We start from the raw sequence: 24,897 nt of genomic DNA, 5'->3' as shown, positions 1-24,897 counted from the left end.
GTCTATCTGTCCGTAATTAAAACTCTGATTGGTAATTTGGCTAAATAAAATCGTAGGATATTTTATTTTGCCATTTTAGTCAAGTGACAAAAACTCTGAAGAAAAAGGTTTAAATTAAATGGGGGGCTCCTAGAACAACTAGGTAAAAATAATTTTACAATAGAATTTCTGTCACTGTCAATTTTGTTTGAGGATTTTACCGTCTATATAGTTACTTGAAATCGTTGCTATACCTTCTTCGTTGTAATAAAGAATTCTAAACGTTCATCAGTCTAATTTTTATCGATCTTCGCTTTAATGGATACTATCGCTCTTGGGTTCTTTCTTTTAGTTTACAGCGTATCTTTATCTAAATCATGTTGAAATGAATCATATCGCTGATGCGGCCGTTATTTTATCTTATTTTAACAACATTCAATAATGTCAAAATTTGGCCTATAAAGAATGTTATGCGTGTTCAATAAAACATTTCTAGCTTTTAAGCTACTATATAACTTGGTGAAGAGTTCGACCCCCCCCCCCCCTGCCCCCCCTTAGTTGTCAAAAATTGATAAAACCTCCTTGAGACTTGTTAAAGGCTATAACTAAAATTTCGGTTGAAAGGCAGAAATACACTTAGACATCTTGTTACTTTTATATTATGATTTCATAAACGTTCATAAAATACTTTTATAAAAACAACGGATAATGGAAAGAAAACATAGTAGCGGTTTCTTCGTATTTTCACAGTAGCTTTTAATAGATTATTTTATATTAGGTAAATGTAATGCCCTGCAGGGTTAGGAAATTGGCCCCGCAGGGGATAGAAATAGGAGAAAAGCTACTGTGAAAATAAGACGAAACCCACTGCTTCGTTTTCTTTCCATGATCCTACTTTTCTTTTAAAATGTTGGCTTATTATAACTATACTTTTCTAGATAAAACCGTCCTTGTTCTCATTTGAACGTTTTTTTTTTCATTTTTTGTGTCTAGTCCTAATAATCAAATTTACATAAAAATGTAAAATCATTTCTAGTAAAAATATTGTAATTGAATTCAAATGTCAAAATAACATTTTTAAAACAGTTACTTGTCATTCTTTTAAAATTTGCTTAGAGTGTCATCACAACAAAGAAATTTGTATAGCAAAGTATTAATTAGCGTTGTCAAATTTGTTATCAAATTAAGTACATTTTAAATAATTTACATAATTTAAATTCCATGCAATATTATAAGTTTTATTATACAAAAAGTTTGGATAAATGTCTAAACAATATTGTAAGCCATACATATTTTACAGAGATGGGAACATTTAGTCAAAAGAAAGACTATTTTGCCTCCAACATAATTGTCAGTAAAATATAAAAGATTTTTGATTTATTCATGTTTTCTTAAATTTATAGGAAATAGCATATAACAACTATTATAATATGTTTATTTAATTTACCTTAATTTAAAATTTAAGGCAACATAGCTTTTATTTAGATGAAATATACAATACTAAAAAGCATTTGAAAATCATGCCAGCGTTTCTTGAGTGGTTAGAATTATAGAAATCAAAGAATAAATTTACCCTTTAATACAGATAATCCACCTCATTTGTAAGCATTTACTTTTGGTATTATCCTTACTTGAAGATAATTCAGAATTCTGAATTAGAATGACTTACAAATATAGATGTTTATTAGAGCGCTTCAAATATTTCAGTACAAGACTTCTTTTTAGTTCGCCTACTATGATATTTACTAAATAACCATTGAAAATTACAAAGAGTCAATACAATTTTATATATTTGAAACGTTTTAATTAAAAGAGAAGCTTATAAACTTCATTCCAAATTTAGAAGAGTTTTTAAAATTTCGCGTTTCTTGAAAATTTTGAAAACAACCAGGAGCGTGCGGTACGTGGTGTAACAAACCCTAAAACACTTTGTAATAGTCTGTCAATACCCACCCCATAACCCCATTAAAATTGAAATTGTTTTCTTAATCCCCTCATGGTCTTACGCCCTCCTATAATATGGCTGGGGGCGCCACTGTTTACAACGTATAAGAATTTCCATAAATGAGCATTTTGAAAGCCTCTAATGTTGATGGTAGGGGTCCAAATAATTTAGACCCCAAATATGAACTTATGGTCAAGTGATCTCAATAAGTCATGTGCTTAGAAAAATAATTTATTTATGAGTTAACATGTAGTAAAGCCAATGTTAAACTTTGGTGCTTTTATTTTATCAACAGTATGGTGACATAATTAGGTTTTTAGAAAAATGCCTAATTTGCCATTTATTAATTTATCAATGTGTCGACGTATACTCTCTAATAAGATCATTTTACAATATAGCAACAATATGTCTGGATTTATCAACGTTATTGTTGGTTATAAGCAGCTTTATAAAAATTCAATTCAGATTTAAAACTAAAATTACTTTTCTCTGGATTACTTAAGTCCTTGTTACAAACGCAAAAAGTAACATTCAGAAGCCGAAGCGTAGTTTGTAAGCTTTTTATTTGCCAAAAAAATGCTTTTTACTTTGATGTTGTGTTAAAAATTGGACTTACGCTTATAACAGCGGGGAATTTACGTGGATTTTTATTTACTTGTACCGCTATTTTACTATATTCTTTTTCCTAGAACTTGCTTTTGGAAACATATGCATTGTATACTTTGAATGTCTTGTAAGATCTCGATCGATCCACAATTTAAAAAAAAAAGTTTTTTGGTCCAGGGGAGGTTTTATTCTACTCGGCGTGAGATACGTCCCCTCTTCATAAGAGACACTCCCCTCCAAAAAAAAAGGTAGTGACTAAGAACCAAAAGAAGTAAAGAAGTAATATATACCAGATTAGATTCTTATTTTGTATATTCATAATTGCAATACATATATCTCTGTCTGTATGTGTTACGATACGATTTCTGCTTTACAGTGTAGATTCTCATAGGTCATTGGGCAGGTTTAATAATATTTTGGGGTTCCATCACCCACCAAAGAGAAATCACCAAAAACCCAAAAAATATAACTAGTTCCACCTAGAGGCGCTCTTGATATTTTTTGGGAAACAGCTAATCTTAACATTGAAAAGAATACATATCACATGCCTAGCAGCTAGTATCTATTAAAAGTATTATAGTTATTGATATAAGAGTAATCAACTGATTTACCTCACTAAGAAAGGCAACATTTATTATGCCAAAAGAGTTGGCAGAAACATGCGAGAATTATTTAATAAGGAAAGGCAGGTTGGGATACAAATTTACATACACCAGTATCAATTAATTTTATTACTTAATAATTGCCTCAAGTCTCTAGGGGCTTTTTTTTTGAAGGATTTGGGATATTTATTAATTGTGGACCTATCAGTCAGCCGTTTATATGATCTTATAAAATAATGTTCCATGCCTGAGAGGTAAGTACACCTATATGGAATATTAGTTTAAAATATCTTGCTATATATTTAGGTTATTCTAGCTTTCACATTATTGTATGTATAAGGAAAACGGGATTAATGGTTATTTTTTTTTAATTGTGTATTTCGTATCAAAAACTTTTTATACGCATTTTTATAAGTAAAGAAGAATAGTTTTATTTATAGTGGTCATTGATGAAAACATTTTTATAACAGTTTTTGTAAGCGTATCCTTCTCTACAACTAGGATATTCCATACGTCCGAAGACAAAAAAATTGTATAAAAAAGAATGTAACTTTCACATTCATTGGCGGATTTTAAAAATAAAGGGCTTCTATTAAATATAAGCTTTAAACTAAAATATTTATCTACAGAGATTTTTTGACAAAGCCCTTGAGACTTATCTTTTAATCTATAAAACCCTCTTCTTTGAATTTGGTAACTTTTTGTTGTATAATGTAATACTTTGTTTTTCAGGGTTTTTTATCTTAAAACTGCTGCGCTACTTTTGGATATGTTTGTATTGTTACTAAACTATTCAAGTACATTCAATTTATTCATATGCATAAAATGTAGGCAGACATCCCTGTGCAACCTAGAGGCTAACTGTTGACTTGCTATTTCAATAGATTTTGTCGACTATCAACTGAACAAATTACGTTCTCCATTTTAGGGAAGCTTAACATTACTCCCTGGATGGCTATTTTTGTGCTATTTTTTAAAAATAATGTTTGTGATAGATTTATGCCATTTTTCCCCTCATAATCATGCCCTAAACGTTCCACTTATTTGATAGTGACTACATTATTTTTATACAATGTTATAATAACAACTCTAAAGTTTAATAGGTGCATATGCTAATGTATTTAAAAGACTCGAATTTACATACCAAAGTATGTTTATTTATAACTTTTGATGCAAGGAAGAAAATATTCAAAGTTAAATAAACCAACCAACCCTCTGTATGACCTTTGTCAAGAAGTTCTAAATCTCTTAGGAAAATATTGCACCTATTTGATGCTGTACGTATTGGTGCAAAAAATGGGGACAAATTTCAAATTGTTTTGGCATGTGACGTCATACCCCCATCTCTTTTCTAGGGGGTTTCTTTCCTCCTTCCCTTTTTTTCCCCTCACTTGTGACGTAAATAAACAGCCCCGTCAAATCAATTTAAAAATTGTCCCCATTTTTTGCACCAATACGTACAGCATCAAACCGAGATGCATATTTGTAGAGTATTCTTACTTTAAAATGAGCATAACGGGTTAAAACAAATGAACATATTTCCATGAAAAAGAATAGTTTTAATAACATGCAAATGAGTGTAAGGAGAGGATGATTGTGGGAGGGAAAAAAACTTGACTAAAATTCTACTTTAAAGTAATGTTACTCAAGAACGGGGATATGGCACAAGAAGAAAAATAATCTGAACAAAAAGTTTTAAAGTATCTGTAAAATATTGTAGGTATATATTCTTTTAAAAATAACATTAACAATTTCAGCATATTTTTGCACAATACGAAAAGAAATTTTTGGAATACTAAAGATGGGATGAAATATCAACAGACAAATGTAACCACCTTTTTAGTCCTTTCTACTTTTAGTAAGAATGTTATTTTCAGGTTTCCTATCCCTCTTATCCCAGGAAGTTACAAAATGCAAATTTGTTGCTCCTGTGAACTTTAGAGAATGTGTGGAAGGGGGTTTGGTGGTGGTATGGCTCTTCCGTTGAGTTTGCAAATTAAGGTACAGTTGCGTCCACACTTCAAACAAAATTCAAATATGCAAAAATTACTATAACATTTAACTTTTTGTCAACAATTAAATACATATTACATCAAAGTCATACCTAATCTTTTATTCCAACTGGAAAAACAGTCTTAATCTTATTTGAAGTGCCCCCGTGTTGAATCTGAAGGCATTGAGTTAACGTAAAAATGTATGAATAATTGGGCGTTTTAAAGGTATTTATTGAGCGCTCGCTGAGCCAACCCCTTCTTTATTTTTGAATAAATTGAAATAAGGGGGGTAGAGTAGTTTTTCGTTTCTTTATTTAATACTTTAGGTCAGGTTAGATAGATTAGAAAATGGGTTGGGGGATATCAGCGCTCAACATGCACTTTGGATAAAAGCACCAAATAAAATCGACTAAATTAACCTTTAATTTGTTTATTATTCTTGCTATGTTCGTCAACATTATACCTAATAATGACATTTCAACACCATTTTATGTTGATGAAATATCAGCACTAAATTTTAACAGGAATATACACTTTAATGCAAAAGTAATAGCAAGACGTGTGCAATTAGTCATTGCAAACCACTTTAAACCCATTTCCAACTCAGGTTTAAAATATTTGGACTAATTTCATCTTGAAATGCATCCATACAACTTACAAATATTTATCTTTAATGGTAACGTGAAATGTTTTTAGATTTTGCTTTGATAAAATTTTATTCTTCATTAATACATTTCTTGAGGTAAAAGCAAAGTGCACATACATTATTATGGGAGTGATAACATCTGTAAGTAGAGAGAATAAAAATTTTGTAATCATATGGCAGCCTTTTTATCGACGGACGGACAGATAAAAACACAATTTTTTTTATGACAAGAACAAACGGTTAAAGAGACATACAGGGATAGATTTACAAATTAAGTTAGATAGTTGCTTAGTTACTAAAAAAAGATAAAAATATAGTTTATCCAAAGGAACCCAATACTAACACTAGGTTGCTGTATATGGCCGCTTTAGAACAATGGAAATACCAAGAGTCAACCATCTGGATGTTAAAACAATTAATGAATTTAGAACTTTACTTGGACAATTTAAATATTATGGGAACATGGATAGGCGTATTCTGTAAATCCTAGCTTCTCTTTCTTTGTTTTTAAATATAATAAGAATTTAGATCTCAGTTGGTTTAGGTATAAGAAATTCTTCTCGCTTAATAGTCATCATAGGTTTGTATATTTTTTTAAGGCAAAATAAATGAGTTAATAAGTAATTATGTGAATCCTGCTGGAATTATTGCATCTTGTGATTTTGTTAAGAAACCAAATAAAATTTTCCAAAAGATTTTTATTTAAATTTTGCTCCCCTAAATATTTAGTTAGACAAATTATCGGCCCCTTTTTATGTTCATTTGTCAAGCTAAAGATTGTCACATGTACTTTTTACTAAGCAAATCAGTATCTAAAAATAATCAATTTTTCTGTGTATTCAGATAATCATTATTAGGATACCGTTCAATGGTTTGAGTTTGACAAAATCAGGATGAAAATTATTATGGCAATCATATGTTAGTTGTGATTTTCTAAACATACCTAAAATAAAGAAGAAAAAACAATTAAATTAAGGATGTACATTTTGAAATAGTGCATTAAATCATAAAATAATGTTCAAATAATATAAATTATATCTTAGAACAACATTTCATCCATAAGTAATCTTATAGCTAGATTATCTACGAATAGACAGACAGATTAGGGGAAGTTACACTTCTATAAACAAGTTTTGCATGTTTTATATAAAATAACTCTAAGAATTTTAACAATTAAAATAAATCTTCTATACGGTTTACAAAGTTAGTGTATATAAAAGTAGACTTTGAGTGTATAAACCAAATGTAAACAATAAACACTCTTGCATACTTTGGGATCTTTATCTGAAAATTGGAATTTACAGCATTTTTAACAGGTCGACATTAGGTTTTTACACCTACAAAATTTATCTTAGACTATAAATATCAAGGTTACTAATATATCTTTTTTAACCAGCCATCTATTAGAATTATTATACAACAAAACAAACTAATTGGGCCTGTTGATAGGCAAGGACATTCCCTTTTGCAAACTATAAAGTGACATAAAAAAACATATAGATGAAGATTCGAACCCGTCTCCAAATAACTAATTAAACTATATGTAGTTTTTGTAGAAGAACCATAAAATTATCACAATACATTAAATCTATATATGTATATAAACATTTCTCTATTTTGAAATATTAAAATTATGGTGTAAAAGTGACATTTACATGTTGCAACGACACTTGAAACTCTTGTACTAAATTTAAATACATTAAGTCATAATTTAGGCATAAAACAGTTACTTTCTTTAACATCGTAATTTTAAACATATTTTAGAATTCTTTATTGCAAAATGTTTCTGTACATCTATAATAAAAGGCCTGTCTGTTTACATGAAGTTTAATACCTCGCTAACGGCTACAACATAAGGTTCTGCCTTTCAGAGTATGTACCTACTGGTCAATTCATGGTTTAAAGTTGTTGATAGAAAACTCATAAGACGTTGCGGTACCTACGTTACCTTAAAACGTTTCAAAAATTAATTTTGCTTGTATACTCACATGTTTACATTGCATTCACGCATGTATATTTATCTTTTTTGTGTGTAATGTTCTTACAAGATTTGCATTCTGATAATTTAGATAATTATTTGGATTTTAATTATTGGCACCAATTAACAAGGTTCACTTTTATGTTACAGGCATAGTTCATTAGTCTTGCTTTTTAGTAGTTTAGCTGCAGGCATAATTCATTAGTCTTGGTTTTTAGTAGTTCAGTTTCACAAATAGTTTATTAGTCGTGTTTTTTGTTTCTCAACTTACGGCTAAATATACGTACATAAGCTTCAAACCTTTCGGGATATCTTATTAAAGAAGAAGAAAAAAATCTTCCTAGGATCTATTATGTCCCTTCTGAAATTATAAAATTAACTGGTTCAGTTGTAAGTTAGATCTTAATAAACATGCAAGAAACTTTACTAGGTTCTATGTTTAGTTTAGTGTACTTTAATTTACTACTAATTTTTAATAAAAATGAATTTTAAGGTATCTTCCATATTGATGAACTCGGCTAAAATGTATTGTATTGTATGTTTGAAATTAAAATTGACAGTTAATGTTTAGCATTAAATTTTTCACTCAAAGCATAAATTAAATTATGTGATTGCAATGATACTCATACTGTTTATTATACTAACTCTAAATTTCAAGAAGTGATTTTCTTTAAAGAAAACTATTTTGCCTCTAACGATTGTGAAAATAATTGCTGACTTTCAATTATACAATAATGTCACCGAAAATTTCTATATTTATCTAACTTAAATTACTCAAACAATTGAAGCTTTATAAGAACATATTTTATTACTTATATTTAGATGACTTGATATTGCTATGCTTCGCTCATAACATTGTGCATTATCGTCCTGGGAATTACTATTATAAAAATGTCTGATAATAATTAGTGGGTTAATACGCTGTTACAGGAATAATCATGTAATGCTTGAAAATGAAAGGACAATTCTAACATGTCTAAATTTACAATAAGAGCTATTCATTAATTATTGACGTACAGACCCTAAATGTAGAAAGCCTCGCTCTTATGTTAATTATATAGAAACTTACATGAATATTATGTATGAATAATATATATATTTGTATTTGGTTACTTAAGACATAAAAGAGGGCGTTGAAATTTTATTTTTGGTCTTCTTTTGTCTATAATGCTTTTCTTTGTAATGTAGATATTTTGTGTCTTGTTGAGTAATAAGCCATCATGCCACAGATGTGATAGGAGTATACTAGTTTAAAATTAAGCGGTAATTCTACTATTCTATTAGGATATTGAAATAAGAATCTTGCTCTTATTAAGATACAAAACGTTTGTTTTCTTAAAACATTAACAAATTAAAGTTTATTTATAACTATGAAATATATTATAATACTGATGTTTCAACCCTTCTTGTCAGTTGGTTTCAACCCTTCTTGTCGTCAAGACGTCATTAATAAGCTCCTGCTTTCAAAGTGTGAGATAGAGTTTGACCGCCAGAAAACCTGTTGTGACCAGCGTGAGTTGAGTGTTTCAACAAACCAACAATATCATCAAGTTTTCTAGATAAGTTTTTTTTTATTATTATAATATATTAAACTATCTAGTTACCCTTTATATTTATTTTTAGCATTTGTCCTTGTCTCTTTTTTCAATAAGTCATGGCACAGAACACCTTTGCTGAAATTGTTAATAATGGAACATTTAGGCCTAGGGCTAATTCAAAAAGGATTAGAGAGGGAAGTGATAGTGATTTTCAACCTCCTAGTGACATTGTTGAGAGGGCTATGATAAATTGGCAAAACGTCACGTCTACCATGGAAAGTTTAGAAAAAAAAGCAGATAATATGGGGTCTGACCAAGAAACAGCTAAAAGTTTAGTCAGCAAACTGTCGCCTATTTTGAATGATACAGCAGAACTGCTTATGCTTCTAGCCAGAAAGGTTGGGGGGCTAGAAAAAGCAGCTGACTCTACTAAGGCAACCTTGACCAAAAACGTAGTATGTGGGAATTTAGTAAACTCTGTTGAAACTTCGGTTGCCTATAAAAAGTGCTGTGAAGACTTAAAGGCAACAGCCACTCAATGTAAGATTATTGATTTGGACTTTGGGACAAGCCTAAAAGAGCACGGGGAAATTGTTAAAAAGGCTAAGGAATCTTTGGAAGAAATTGCTGAATTGAAAGATATCATCGCTAGAGCACAGATCATACCACTTGCTAAACAAACAACTTTGCGCAATGGTAAAAACACCATTCCTTTTATTGTTAAGACTAAAAGTAAGGAAGATAGGGCAATGGTAGTTAAAGAAGTAAGCAAAAGTGGTCTAAAAACCCCTTTTCATTGGCCTAAATCAATTGTTGACGATATTACAAAAATACGTGTTCAACTATCTAACTTTAAGAATGAGAAAATTGACCTGACAGACAAACATATTCTTATTAGACCCAATACTGAAACTGGTAGATCTTTATTTATTTCCTATCGTGAAAAAGATTCTAATAAACCATGGATACATCTCCAAAATGTTAAAGTACCAGCAGATTCTAAACTTGTTTCACAATTTAAGCAACAGCCATGCTATTCTGAATACTTCAAGCTTTAAAAATAACGTTATTTCAATTGAATGTTTTTGTTTTTGCTATGGTTTGCATAGTTCTAGTTAGATTGAACAGAAGTTCTAATAAAATAAAGATTCCTGTTTTTCAAACAATTTATCCCCTCTTTTTCTCTACCCCTCTACTAATTAATATGTATTCAAACCTCTATTTTGAAACATCTTCTAACAATTATACAAGGTTTAGTCTTATCTACAACAGATTAAATTCAGTTAATTTTTATTTAGTTACTTGCTCATCTTTTATTAAGATTTATAAATTGATGTTTAATGAATAGTTTAAGTTTCGTTGAAAAGATTTATATTCAAAATGTTAATTCAACACAAGATGTTTCTTTACTTAAGGATATTAATTTTAGTTCTCTTAATTGCAATTCAATCAACATAAGCACTTACAATGTAGGTAAAGCATCATTAAACAAGTTTAAACTTAAAATTAACGCAATGTTAAAAACTAAACCTGATATACTGTTCATTCAGGATATTAGATTAAATAATAAAGAAAGTATTTTTAGTAAAGAAGCACGTTTTAATATGGCTGGTAGTTATATATCTTATTGCAATAGTTCAAAGGCAGATAGGGGTGTAGCGATTTTAATCAAACAAACACTAAAATATGAAATAATTAAAAGCTTTTGTTCCACTGATGAAAATATTTTGATTCTAGATTTAAAAATTAATGAATGTAGAATTTCATTGATATCGTGCTATGGGCCAATTCAAAATAACAACAAAAATTTCTTTAAACAATTAAGGGAGAAAATAATGAGCATTGGAAATACATTTTACATAATTGCAGGGGATTTAAATGCAATACCTACAACTATACAACCAGAACAAGGTCTCGAACACTTAGACTTGATAAATACAAATTCATTACCAAATTTTGAACATTGTAAAGAACTTTCTTTGTGGATAGAAGAAAATTTTTGTGTGGACTTATTTAGATTGCTTCATCCGACTAAATTAGAATTTAGTTATGTTCCTTTTTCAAATACTAAAACAAACAGAAGTAGAATTGATCAGGTTCTTATTAGTCCACAGCTTTCAACAATTTTTAACTCATGCAAGTATGAGCCATTTAAAGCGTCTATATTTGACCACAAGCAAGTTTTTTTCAACACATATCAAAATACTTCTAAACGTGAATGTACTATAAATTCTTCATTATTAGATATTGATGGTCTTACTGAGTGTGTCCGAATCGATGTTTACGAGCTGGTTCTACAACACTGTGATGTTCCTAACAAGCTACATCTACAAGACATCATTTCTCAGATAAGTTTAGCATTCAGATTAAAGAATGACCTAAGTTTGACAGAATTTAAAAATGATAGGCTAATATTGTTCTGGATTGAACAAAAAGATAAGGCTATTAATTATCTCTTTGATTTACTTCCTCCTTTAAATGACTTGTATGAAATGCCTTTAAATATTAGTCATGATGCTTTCCTTGAAGTTTTGTTAAATTGTGTTAAAAATTCTATAATAAGCTTTCAATCAAACTTTCTTAAGAGCAGTAGAAAAATACAAAAAGATTTGTCAAAGTCATTAAACGCATTGAAGTGTGGAAATGTCACAGATAAAACTGTACTTAATAAAATCATTGATATTGAAAACAGTCTGAGTAAAATGGAAGATGAAGAAAATTATCGTAGGTTAGAGACTTCTGGGTATTTCCACATTTTAAATGCAGAAAAGGCCTCAAAAAAATTTAGTAGTTTGCTAAAAAATTCAAAAAAAGCTGACTCTATCTCACAAATTAAGAATGACTTAGGTGAATCTTTTACTTGTGAGAATGAAAGGAATGAGTTTTTAACAAACCACTTTAAAAATAAATTTGGCACAGCCTTTATTTCCAATTCGTCTCTCTTTGATTTTTTGGGCAATAATGTAAATCACCCAAAAATATTAGAACATAAATTAAATAACACAGATAGAGAAAAATTAGAGGCAGACATTTCTATTAATGAATTAAAAGAGTCACTTTGTTCAGCTAATTTAAATTCTAGTGTAGGACCAGATGGTATTCCTTATAGAATGTTGGTTAAGTTTTGGGACATTTTAAGCTTACCTTTACTGAGAGGCTTTAAAGAAATGATTAATAAAAAACAGTTAAGAGGCATGCTAAGATGTGGTAAAATTAGACTTATAGCCAAAAAAAATTCTGACCTTTCAAAAATTAAATCTTGGAGAACAATTTTTTGTTTGTCTACTGTGTACAAAATTTTCTCTGGGGTTATTGACAATAGGTTAAAAAAAGTAATTGATAAAATAAATGTCAGATCTCAAAAAGCCTATTCTTCTAAATACACTATTCAGGAAAATTTGATTCAAATTTATGAACTAATTTCTAAAACTTTAGCTTCCAACTCGTCTCTAGCAATTGCTTTAATTGACTTTCACTCAGCCTTTGACTGTATTGGACATGAATATTTAAAAGATGTATTGGAATTTATGAATTTTGGACCAAATATGATAAATATGATTTTAACATGCATGAATGATAGATTTGCCCACATTCTTACTGATACTGGAATAACACCTAACTTTCCCATGAAAGTTGGTTATATGCAAGGTGATAGGCCAAGTCCTAACATTTTTAAAATTGCCTTAACCCCATTATTACTTATGTTATCAATTAACAATGAAATTGTAATACCAAGAGCTATACCTTTTAAATTGACTGACACTGACAAACAGCCTGACCCTGAATCAGCATTTGCTGATGACTGCAATGTTGCATTTAATCCAACTGCCATTGCTTTGAAAACTATTTTTCAAATTCTTACTTTCTTTGCTCAAGTTTCTAATTTAAGAACAAATGTTAACAAAACTAAAATTTGTATAATAGGTAGGAAGCCATCAAATGATTTTTTTCGGGAGTTGGATGTAATTGGAATTGACGTGGTTGATGAATTTGATATTTTAGGTTTACATTTTGATTCAAAACTTTTAAATATGCAATATAATTGGAACAAAATTGTTACTAAAATGTCAAAAATTAGAAATTTTTGGGCACTTTTCTACCTTACTACACCTGGTAAAATTGCTATTATAAAGGGATTCATGTTACCTTTACTGAATTATGTAGGGGCAGTTGTCTATCCATCTGAAGAAATAATTTCTCAAATTGAAAATCTTATTATTTCTTTCTTATGTCAAAGTAGACCAATAGCAAAATCCAAAATCTTTTCAAGTGCCGAAAATGGAGGTTTAGGAATACCAAAAGTAACAGATTTTTTACGATCTCTAGATATTTTAATGTATAAAAAATCTTTATCCATAGTTGATACTTGGTCTTCAGAATTAAAAAATACAAGATGCCAAGCAAATGATCCATTTTATTTTTATGAAAAATTAGATAAGAATATTAATCCCATTTTATCAAGAATTATTGAATCATATACAATATTTTCAAATTCATTTTGGCTAAAACATGACAATATAAAAGACATGAGAATTTTTAAAAATGATTGTTTTTGTAATAGTGATAAACAAATTGTAAGCAGGGCTATTTTTACAGAAACAACATGGTTACGTTATGAAAATGATATTAAGTTAATTTGCTTTGGAGACCTTTTAAATACTGATAATGTATGTCTAGATTATAGAAACTTTAACATCAAATCAAAGGTCAATTTTAATTACATGGAATATCTGAGACTTAGGGGATTTGTTCAGCACAATATTGCAATATATAGGTGTAAACTTTCAAAACCCCAAACTAAAATCAGTTCCCTGTTTTTAAAGCCAAAAGTAAAGTCAAAACATTTTCGTTACTTCTTATCTAATGATGAACAGAGGATAGAAAAGTGTAAGACTTATTTAAATAGGTATAACTGGGCGAAAATCAGAGAATTTGACATGGAGAGAGAGCGTAAATGGCAAAAAGTTTGGAATTTGTCCTTTATTCCTATAAACATAAGAGATTTCTCGTTTAAATCAATAAACAATTTTCACTATTTTAATGCCAATATCGCTAATTTTAGGCCAGAGTCTCCAGAATGTACACTTTGTAGACTGGACAGGAATCTACCCGCACCCAAAGAAACTGCCCAGCACTTTTATCTGGACTGTCCTGTCACCACTAGTATTACTGCCAACTACTTCACAAACCTTCTACAAAATATTGAACATAATTTTGAGTCAAGCTGGCTGTTAGTAGGAGTTCCAAAAACGCTCACCAGTAAGATCATAACTGTATTGAATATCGAAATTATTCTTGTGTTATTTTTCATCTTTCAGTCAAGACTGAAAAAAAAGCTTCCATTAAATTCAAATTTACTTGAATTTATTTCCTTTCAAAGGAAATTTTTGCTTAAAAATAAAAGTTATAAGCTAGGATATGAAAAATTAACAACAATACAATTTGACCCTGGATAAAATTAATTTCTACTCTGTCGGTTAGTCAGCTCAAGTATGCTATACAGGGTAAATACCTAGGTAAGGGACCAGTCGATAATGATCCTCTGGCGACTCTTAAACCTAACAGGGTCAGAGCTGTCTATTATCAGAATACCTGTCCCTGCCCCTCTCATCTTAATTCAGTCTGCTAAACACATCTTATATGTGATACACTATTTTTTTTGGAGGCTTTATTGATGACTGGGCTAGGGGAATACCACAGGATCTGTGACTTGAGTTATAGGGGCAATACTAAGGTAAGGGACCAGTCGAAAATTATCCTCTGGCGACCCTTGTACCTAACAATGTTAGAGCATTCTGCTCTTAATAAAACTGTCCCTGCCCAGGATCTGTGACTTGAGTTTTAGGGGCAATAATAAGGTAAGGGACCAGTCGAAAATTATCCTTAATTCATCCTCTGGCGACCCTTGTACTTAACAGTGTTAGAGCATTCTGCTCTTAATAAAACTGTCCCTGCCCCTCCTTTCTTTATTCAGTCTGCCAATCACACCTTAAATGTGATCCATTATAATCTGAGGAATTAAAATATGACTGAACGAAGGGAATGTCACAGATTGTAAAAATCTTTTTTATTTAACCAATGTAATTTTGAAATGCTATTCTTTTATATATGTGTACATAAACAATTTTTACCCAACTTGAATTTTTTAAATGAGTTTTAAATTAATATTGTTATACTTTTAATGTAATCTTTGTAATTAAATGATAAAGACAAATAAAGAATCAAAATAATGATGTTTTAAGATACCAGTATTACAAACAACTTTAAGAACAAATTCTCAAGTTTGCATAAATCTACTCATACACTACACTGGTTGTGCCCCATTATTGAACATATGACTGCCCCACTCCCCCTTACAACACCACCCTGTCTAGCACCTTATCCTAAAGATGTGTATAATCTCATCAAATGTTGGGTAGTATCATCACTCATATCCCCAGTGGACCACAAGACCCCTACCCTCCGGATCAACAAATAATTTCAATAATCAATGTCGAATATAAGGATGTCACTTTATTGGTTTCTGGAAATTATCAGCTGATATCTACGGAGCATATCAATAAAAAAACCTGGAGTCCAAAATATAAAGATAAAATCTGAAAAAAGGTACCCAAAAATACATTAATTAATAATCTTTATGGCTTCTTACTTAACCAAACCACCTAACTAACTAATAATGAATTAAATTACTTTCAATCAATTCACGATTATGATTTTTCAAGACGGGTTAATATAGGATCAACTTGAGTAGCTAGGGATCTGTTGCTGCATCATACATATGTTGTACAAACACAGTTAGATTCAAAATTCAGAGATGGAAAAAATTCGTTTCGGTCTCATCATCTTATCTTTCGGCTCAGACAGCGAAGCTTTTCAACATCAAGGATTGGAGAGCCCTTTAAATGCGGCTGAGTTAGAATTGTCCTATCGATGTCAAACCTTGTCTATGAACATGAACAAGATATAAACCATAAGGAAAAAGGATAAGAGGATGAATACTCACCCCTTTTTCATGGTAAAATACTACTTCCCCATCCCTAAATTTAGAAGCAGACAAAAATCAAAAACCGCCCAGGGCTTTTTGTAAGTCAATCATAAATAATAATGTGAATAAAAAGAAAAGCGATATTTAGCAAACAGCCGTGGGCGGTCAGAATCAGCTGAATGTTCATTATGAAAAAAATTTCCCCCTTTTTAGAAATAGAAGGATTCATCTTTCATGAACAAATTTTTTTAAATAAAAATAAAATTCTATGTAATTTTTAATTAAAACATTAAAACGAAAATATTTAATCTAATATTCTTGCCCTAAATATGGAAATAGTAAAAAGTAAAAACATATTTTTTTAAAAATAATTTTTAATCCTCCCATTTGAAAAGTAGTGGAATAGCAATAAATTTTAGCGCGGCAACAGCGCTGAGTAGGCCTCTAGGCCCACTGCCTATTTTCGTCTTCTAGTTGCTTCGATTCCTCTCTTTTATTTTTTTCTCTATGATATAAACATAAAAACGTAACATCTCTTTATTTATAACTAAAACAGAAGAAAGATAATGTTTAACTAACAAGATATTTTTTATCTGTTTTTAACATTATAGTGTTGTTCTGTTGAATTAAATTGAAACGGCTTTGCAGACGTTTGGTCTGATCTTTACTTTATGTAAAAAAAACATTGAAACGTACAATAATCATCAAATACTTATTGTCTAATTTTTTTGTCTCCGCTTTTACTTTGTAAGGTTGTTATCATCCTTGTTGAGATTACATGAAAACATACACAAGAACACACACACAATCAACACATCCACTAACATTGATATATATAAAAAACAGACAGATAGACAATAGTCATATATCCTTAAATAAAAGTAACAGAATATGTGTCTATCTGAGTTTTATTAGAAGCTTCTTTTCCGTGTAGCTTCTTATAGGTCCTCGACCTTTTTTTAATATATTATGTAGGAGGTAACTCTACCCAACAAAAAGAAATCTCACGTAAAAAAAAATAAACCCCATTACTTCTCTTCTTAACACTAAACTAAAAAAATCTAAAACAAAACTAGATTTTATGATAATACATGGAATGATATTAAAAAAGATGTATTTTACTTCAGTTAAACTTTAAATTATTCAGATGACTTACAATTACAAGACACCCCCCCCCCCCCCCTACCATATCCTTCGCCCTTAACATTATTTCCAACATGTTTAATCCTAATTTACAATTTAACATTAATCTAATAATGACATTGTGGCTGAAATTGAATGTTGATGTAATATAAAGACCAAGGTTTAACATGTAGCTGAGAGACACCTCTGCACTAACAATATACTATGAGCTCAGGATGATACAAAAAAGGTCGTGAGAATTTCTTTAACTTTTGTTGTGGCTCATCATATGTTGTATCTATACTTTTTTTGAATTTACTGTTTGCATATTCTTTTTGTTAGCGCAGCTTCTTTATAATTAATGCATGTCCGTTTGTCTCTACTAATTTTCGTAATGAGAAAGAGGCTAATCAAAGTTACTAACAAAACATTTTTTTAAAACTTTATCAATTGAATTAAACCTTCTCTCTATAATTTGATAAGTTGCTACAAAAAAAGCTTCTGGTCACTCAACCTAATAAACCAAATAGTCAAAATTGAATAAAAGTCCCCAAAGGCCTTGAGCCAACAAATAAGAAAACGTTATCATAAAACTTTGGAGACTAGAGTAATAAACAGACCATTGTCTCCTCCCTCCCTACGATCTCATTCACTCACAAGCACTATATATGTAATAACCATGTAAGAAAACATGATTGCAGAAAATCTAGTCCTTGTCTTACCTTCTTTAATTTCAAGTATTATGTTTTATAATTTGATGCAAAACTCAGGAAGATATATTCTAAAAATCTTTTGTCAATAACCTTTTCCCCTTTTCCAGTAAACAGAAAATACTTCTTCCTATCGTTAAAAGTAATAAGGTGTTTAATGACTGTAGCTTAAGATTTCAATAACTACTGGACCAATTGTGTTCTCCATTTTAGGGAAGCTTCAGTAAGAATGGTTTTAAGCTATTTTTTTTATAGATTTTTAGATTGTTTATAGGCTATTTTATTTTAGATTTTAATTTGGGTTGTCCCTTTCTAACTCTTCAAATACATAGCCTCTAGATAAAGATAAGAAATCGTTGTGAAATAACTTGCAATTGTCCTTTCCCACCCTGATTTGTAATAAATTGAATAAGTAGTGGTTGATAAATTAATATTTGCCCTTAAATTCATTTAATATGGATGCCTTATACGATTATAGTTGAATCAAATAAATCTTTGATAAAATTTTTAGATTTTCAATTAAATTTAAGTTACTTATTTTTTAATGTTAAAAAAGAATAATTTTAATCCATAACTATTGCAGCAAAAACAATAAAAAAGCCTTAATCAAATATTACAACTAATATTCACTTAAAAGAGAACCTTTTAGGTTCAGCAGGTTTCAAAATCTTTGGGAACACAAAAAAATACACAAATATATCGTTTTACTTGTAACTAAAGATATATTATTTTATCTAAATTTAGGTTTGTGCCTATTTTGAATTATCAAATTTGATTATTCACATGAATCAACAGAAAGTTTGCTAGCGGTGCATTTTTTTTTTTAAATTGTCAGGGATATAGTGATAGTCATAATTAGTTTTTCCTTGCTCCTGAGGTAAATGGTCGATTAATAAGAGTTTGGAAAATGTGGTTAATCAATGGTGATTAACAAATATTCCTTCCATATATTTTTTGAAGCTTTTGTTACATCACATTAAGACTGCAAAATGTTAGAATAGCTGACAAAGCTTTTTTAAAGCGAAGCTTTTCTATAATTAGGGTCGGTTCGTCCGTACGTCCGTAACGGATAGCTTTTTTCGTTAATTTAGGCATGTTAGAATTGTCCTATCGATTTCAAATTTTGCATGGCGATTCCTTTAGTAAATAGTTAGGTACGATTTAGAAAGCGCAGCAACTCAATAATCATTACCAAAATATCCGTACGTCCATTTTAAACATGTTGATTTTTTTACTTTTTTAACAACAAATTTTTATGTGATCTTATCATCGGATTGATCTGACTTTTGGTAAATTGATTCCTGGGACAACAAAGTATAATGTAACAAGCGAGGCAACTCTATAATCAAGTCCTAAAAATGTAAGTATGTCCATAAACATTATCCTGTATCAAGCAGTTTTTCAACAAATTTACTTACAATTTTGCTTTGACTCTTAAACATTTATATTATGATTATTCAGTTCAACAAGTGTTAATGACTGTTTGTCCTACCGTTTCAATGCTTCGCTTTTATGGATGTTGTCATCCTTGTTATAGGTATAGCTTAATGCTTAACATGATAGCATTGGATGTTTGTCATTTCGATACTTCATGTTTCCATTCTTTTCTGTTCAAATTAGATATCACTGATTTTTTATATCTCAGTATATATTTGATTGATAGTATAGGACTGGTTTAATTTATCATACTTTAAAATAAAAAGTAAAATGGCGCTGCTAGACTTTCCGTCCGTCTGTCTGTATAAAAAATTTTTTCTTTCATCAAGTTTTCTTATAATAACGACTTTACATGTCTTATTCTGACTCCCAATTTACATCAACTATCTTATTTCCATTAAAAATTATTTTTAATACGTTTCATAACCTATAAAAGATCTTGGTTGACAACCCCCTTTTTGTGCAGAAAATTTGGCAGATTCATTGCAAAAAATCTTGAACAATACTTTGTGTTCAAATTTGATTCCAATCTTTTTTTCCGTCACATGATGTGGAAAATTAGCACAAATTTATTCATCTTTTGAAGAAATAATTTTTGTAATTATGATAATTATATTTTAAATGATAATTCTATTGTTCATTATATGTATGCGTAGTTCATCCAAGCTTGCTTAAATATTTTTTAACATATATATGATTATATAATATAATATGACAAAAATCAAGCATATTTTTGGTTTTAAAGCGCTATATTTGTTTTAAAATGTCATATAATACCAACAAACTACTGACTATAAGCTAAGAAATTACTAATTACTGAATTGACAATTGTAAAACTTTTATATTTTTTGTTTAATTATTCGTAAAATTACAATAACTGATATTGAATTATACTGTTCATTATATTGTTTAAAATTATATATAACTATAATAACTATTCAAATTCTAATGAATAAATGGGATATAGGGATGAGAAAATGGACAATTAAATAAATTCTTAACTTCTAGCTTGATAGTATTCAAAAGCACTTTTATCTAAAAAAAAATACAATTAAAGGGTAATTTTTATTAGATTTAGATTACCAGAAATAATTAATGGCTCAAAGTTAGCTCTGTTATAATGCTGTGAATTAATAGTTTGTAATTAATCTTAGAAGGTAGAACTTTAAGTCCAAACCATTGCCCCATACCTATATCCATAAAAATAATGAAAATTGAAAGCTTTTACTCATTAATATTTTCTTGAAATCATATAATTTATAATCAGGGGAGGTAAGAGTAATTCAAATTTCAGCTCGATTAAGCAAACATTTCATAGAAAAGTTTAGTATACCTATAAAATAAAGATAGTAAGAATTATCAACATATATACTTTCACGTATTTTCATCTAGCACAATAAAATAAAATAACAAGTCTAGTAAAAAAAATATTTTGTAGGAATTTCAGAATTATGATTTCTTTTTAAAAACTAATTAATCAAAAACTTGTGTATTTTAACCTTGGACGGACAGACGGACAGACAGATTAACAGACAGGTGGCTTGACCTGTTTTATTTGGAGTTGAAAGATTGAATGATGAAAATTAAATCAGTTTTAAATCTATCTAAAAATATGACAACTCGAGGTTTTCTTGAAAAATATTTTATTTAATTTCAAGTCTATTTTATATTATGCTTTATCTTTTTGTTTTATTCTACATTTAATTCTTAATTAAATAATCAATAATTTTATGTTAAGAATCGTTAATAATTCTTGCTTTTTATTATTGAAGCAACTTTTTACTAAGTAAAACTTTCTCGTCTATTGATAGATTTCTAAAATCTAAAAACATAATGTGCGTAAAATAAAATGAGCTAAAAACTGATATATGAATTATTAATGGTGACAGAATTTCTTTCTGTTCAATTTAAATGTTCTGTTAAATTTGTATCAAATATGTTGTTAGCTTGAATCGCTACCTACTAAATTAAACTACCTTGTAAATTGTCCTTAACAGACAATTAAAGCAGGATTCTTTAAATTTCTAGAATTTGATTTTATCTTTATATATCTTATGTAAAAGTGTGACTTTCAAGAACACACATTATAAAATTCTAAATGCTTTTTTAATTTGGGACAGAAACCATTAGTATGTTTTCGCAGGGGGTGTGAGTGGGCAAATAATAGCCTAAAACCAGCACAAAACTTAAAATTGAATAAAATAGCCTAAAATCTTCTTGGGACTTTGAAACATCGCTAAAACGTGTAACTCAATCGGTTCAGTTGTTAGCGAGATAAACGGACAAAAGATCTTATTATTTTTTGTAAATGGATAAGACCATAAAATCAAAGCTTACAAATTATTGAATCATTAATTTAACCTAACAAATTTCTCGGTCAAAGTTACAGAGTAGCTACCTACGCTCTTTTTTATCTGAGAGTCAGAATAGAACATGTTGATAAATTAAAACTCACCAAATCTTATGATTAACAAGGTCTATAAAAGCAAATCGTAGCAAATTATTCTTCGTAATTTAAGTTGTGGATAAGATACGCTATAATTATTAATACAAAAATGTCCAGTAAAATATTACACAAAAGAGGACTAGGGATGTTGTAACGTACAGACCCCAACTACTATAAAAATGTTATTATTAAAATTAAAATCTTTTTTAAAAATAAGATTTTCTTAATTATATTCAGTAGAAATTAAAGTTTTAGCATAACATCCTGTTGAAAAAGATGTTAGCTCATTGACATATAATTCCAATAATGCATGTCGATTATATTCGAATTTTAACAATTGTTCATAGTGTGCGATGTGCATGTTTGTTTTTATCGAAATGTTTTAAAGAATACTTATTGTCGACATTAAAAAAATACAAAAAATAACATCGTCTTGTACGTGTTGACATAATTATTACATCAAAGTTTTACAGAGATATTGTTTTCAGAATATAATTTTTCTAGATGTTTTACCTTCAATGCGATCTCAAAATCTTCGTCTTGTAGATCTGTTATATACATTTTTACCAATAATTTTTCACTTTTTTGTAATATTTATAATTTCACTGTGTTTATGCCTATAAATAAAGTTTATTTTTCACTAATGATTCGTCTAAGACATATTATAAACTTTTAACAAAGGCAATAATTTTTGTTTTCATTTTATATTATCGTTTAATTCATAATGAAATGACGCGTATACTCTCTCTTTAGCTGAATGGTTGAACGTAAACTGAGCGTATTAATTCGTCGGAGAAATAAACGCGCGAACCAACAAATGGAGAAGGATGTATAAAGGGAGAGGGTAGGGACTTTAAGGGGGTTAGTATAGGGACATCTTACGGACTTTTCAACTTGTGCGATTCATTTTCTATGGGACCTTACGTTACGTCGCGATAACTGCATTCAAATTGATTACTCTTCACTCATATATGATATCTGTTTTTGTTGTATAAACAAAAAAAAATTTACAAAAAGAAACATTATAGCATTGAAGTTTAGCATAGATAATTTTTAAGGCGTAAATTAATATTAGAACTGACTAATAAAAATGAATTATAAATAGGTCTAGATCGAGAATTTTCTACAATGTACAATGTTTGAAATATGCTGTACACAAAAATTGTATGTTATATGACTTTAATAATAACTGACAACTGATGTTACTGTTTCTCTGAGCATATTTCATAATCAAGCTTCTTATAAAATCTTAACTGAACCTTTCACGTCTGGACTCAATATTTGAAAAGCTTTGCTTTAGCTAATCCTCACCATATTCTAATAAACAATCACAGCGATGTTGCCAAAAAAAAGTTTAGAGAATAAAAGACAATAGAAAAATATTTTTGGTGTTGTTTTTTTATGAGTGATGACTATCTTTGCCATGAACATGGGTGTAAACAATTTATATTTACTTACGGATTACTATAATAAAGCTGAAAAATTTGGTGAGTTGATTTCAAATTGGAAGCAGCTTATGAAACATATAAAAAAAAATGACTAATGCTAGGCAGTATACATTTTAATTGGTCAATGGTAGGCCAGTATGTCGTCTATTAGCTGCTTCCTCATATTAGTTTTAAAGTGTTTTTAGCCCTAGAGAAGGCATAAGTACTAAGAATAATATTTTCCCTGAAAAGCAAAGTCTAATCTAATTGATCTATTCATTTGTGAGATATAGGATCTCTGGAAAAGATTGACTTATGGGTTGTATTAGTAGGAAAGGATTCTGATTGGTCTTTGTGTGGTTTTAAAGATCTGCTAAAATTTAGGTTTGAAAATCTGCTAGAGAAAGAAATTCACCCTATATTTTAAAACCTCTTCCCTCTGGCACCCTTTCAAACCTAAAGTTACTTCATTCAATAATAATCTTGTAAGAGATATTGTACATTTTACTAACATTCCACAAATATGTAAGTTTACAAAAAGGACCTACACTGTTTTGTTGATGCTACATATATTAAAATTGTTATCAGTTCTTACATATTTGGATGCTTAATTTTAGTAACTCAAATATTATAAACCTTATTTATGTCACAAAGACTACATTTAATGTCCACCTGAAGTGTATTGTTTAAATCTAAATTGTAGGATTGTTTCTGTTGCGCTACTTATTAAATAAATCTTCATTGGAAAAAGAATTGCAATAAAAAGAATTACTATAGTATTAATAAAATGTTGATCTTTAACGACTTCTTTGTATTTAGTTTCTCAGTCTTTTCGAAAATTGAAAATATCTTAAGTGATAACTAGGTAAGAATTTTAAATATTTGCCATAAAAATACAAATATCAACAACTTTAGCAGAAGCCACACTCAGAAACATTTTGCCTGAGCCACCCTCAGCCACATTCCTCAGTCTCAGCCAGTCTCAGTCTCATCCTCAGGTACAATGTCTATCAGCAGTTGCTATCCGAAGTCGCAATCGAATGATCTTGAAACAGGCATGATAATCTAATAAATATGCAGTATACCTTACTTTCCTGTTATTCCACTTAACTAACAATCTTTAACTGTTTTGTAATTTTTTAGGTTTTTTTTTCGTCCTCATCCAAAAAAAGTTATTATTGTGCTTAGCAGTGGAATCACTTATATTGCAAGTTGACCAACCATAACCCACTTTCTTAAATTTCAAAACTCATGTTCAAACCCATGCGATTATTTGATCCTCAAACCTAAATTAACATTAGCTATTTTTTTTAGTAGCGATGCTAATCTATAATGCGAAATATTCATCCGTCTGTCCGTCTGTCTGTTAGTGACAACGTGAAGGAAACGTGATTTTCTCGGCTCCAACAAAAGATAGACAGCTGAAATTTTAGTGAAGATTCTTATAATATATGTCCATCTAATATATGCATTTTTTTGTCC

At 29.6% G+C, this 24,897-nt stretch overlaps 1 protein-coding gene across 1 annotated transcript in view; it reads right to left on the bottom strand.

The window, feature by feature from the left end:
* The window catches only part of LOC145322255 (ras-related protein Rab-23-like), an 89,343-nt gene extending 66,590 nt beyond the window's left edge, over positions 1-22,753 (bottom strand). The window contains exon 1 of the mRNA XM_080164127.1: positions 22,502-22,753. Coding sequence (XP_080020253.1) covers positions 22,502-22,549 — 48 coding nt within the window. The 5' untranslated portion in view covers positions 22,550-22,753. The remainder of the gene's footprint in view (positions 1-22,501) is intronic.
* Between the last annotated feature and the right edge of the window lie 2,144 nt (positions 22,754-24,897).

Source organism: Acartia tonsa, chromosome 6 (assembly GCF_053477335.1).
Source record: "Acartia tonsa isolate MP-2025a chromosome 6, ASM5347733v1, whole genome shotgun sequence".
Classification (NCBI taxonomy): domain Eukaryota; kingdom Metazoa; phylum Arthropoda; class Copepoda; order Calanoida; family Acartiidae; genus Acartia; species Acartia tonsa.
This window is presented reverse-complemented; position numbering and strand designations above follow the sequence as displayed.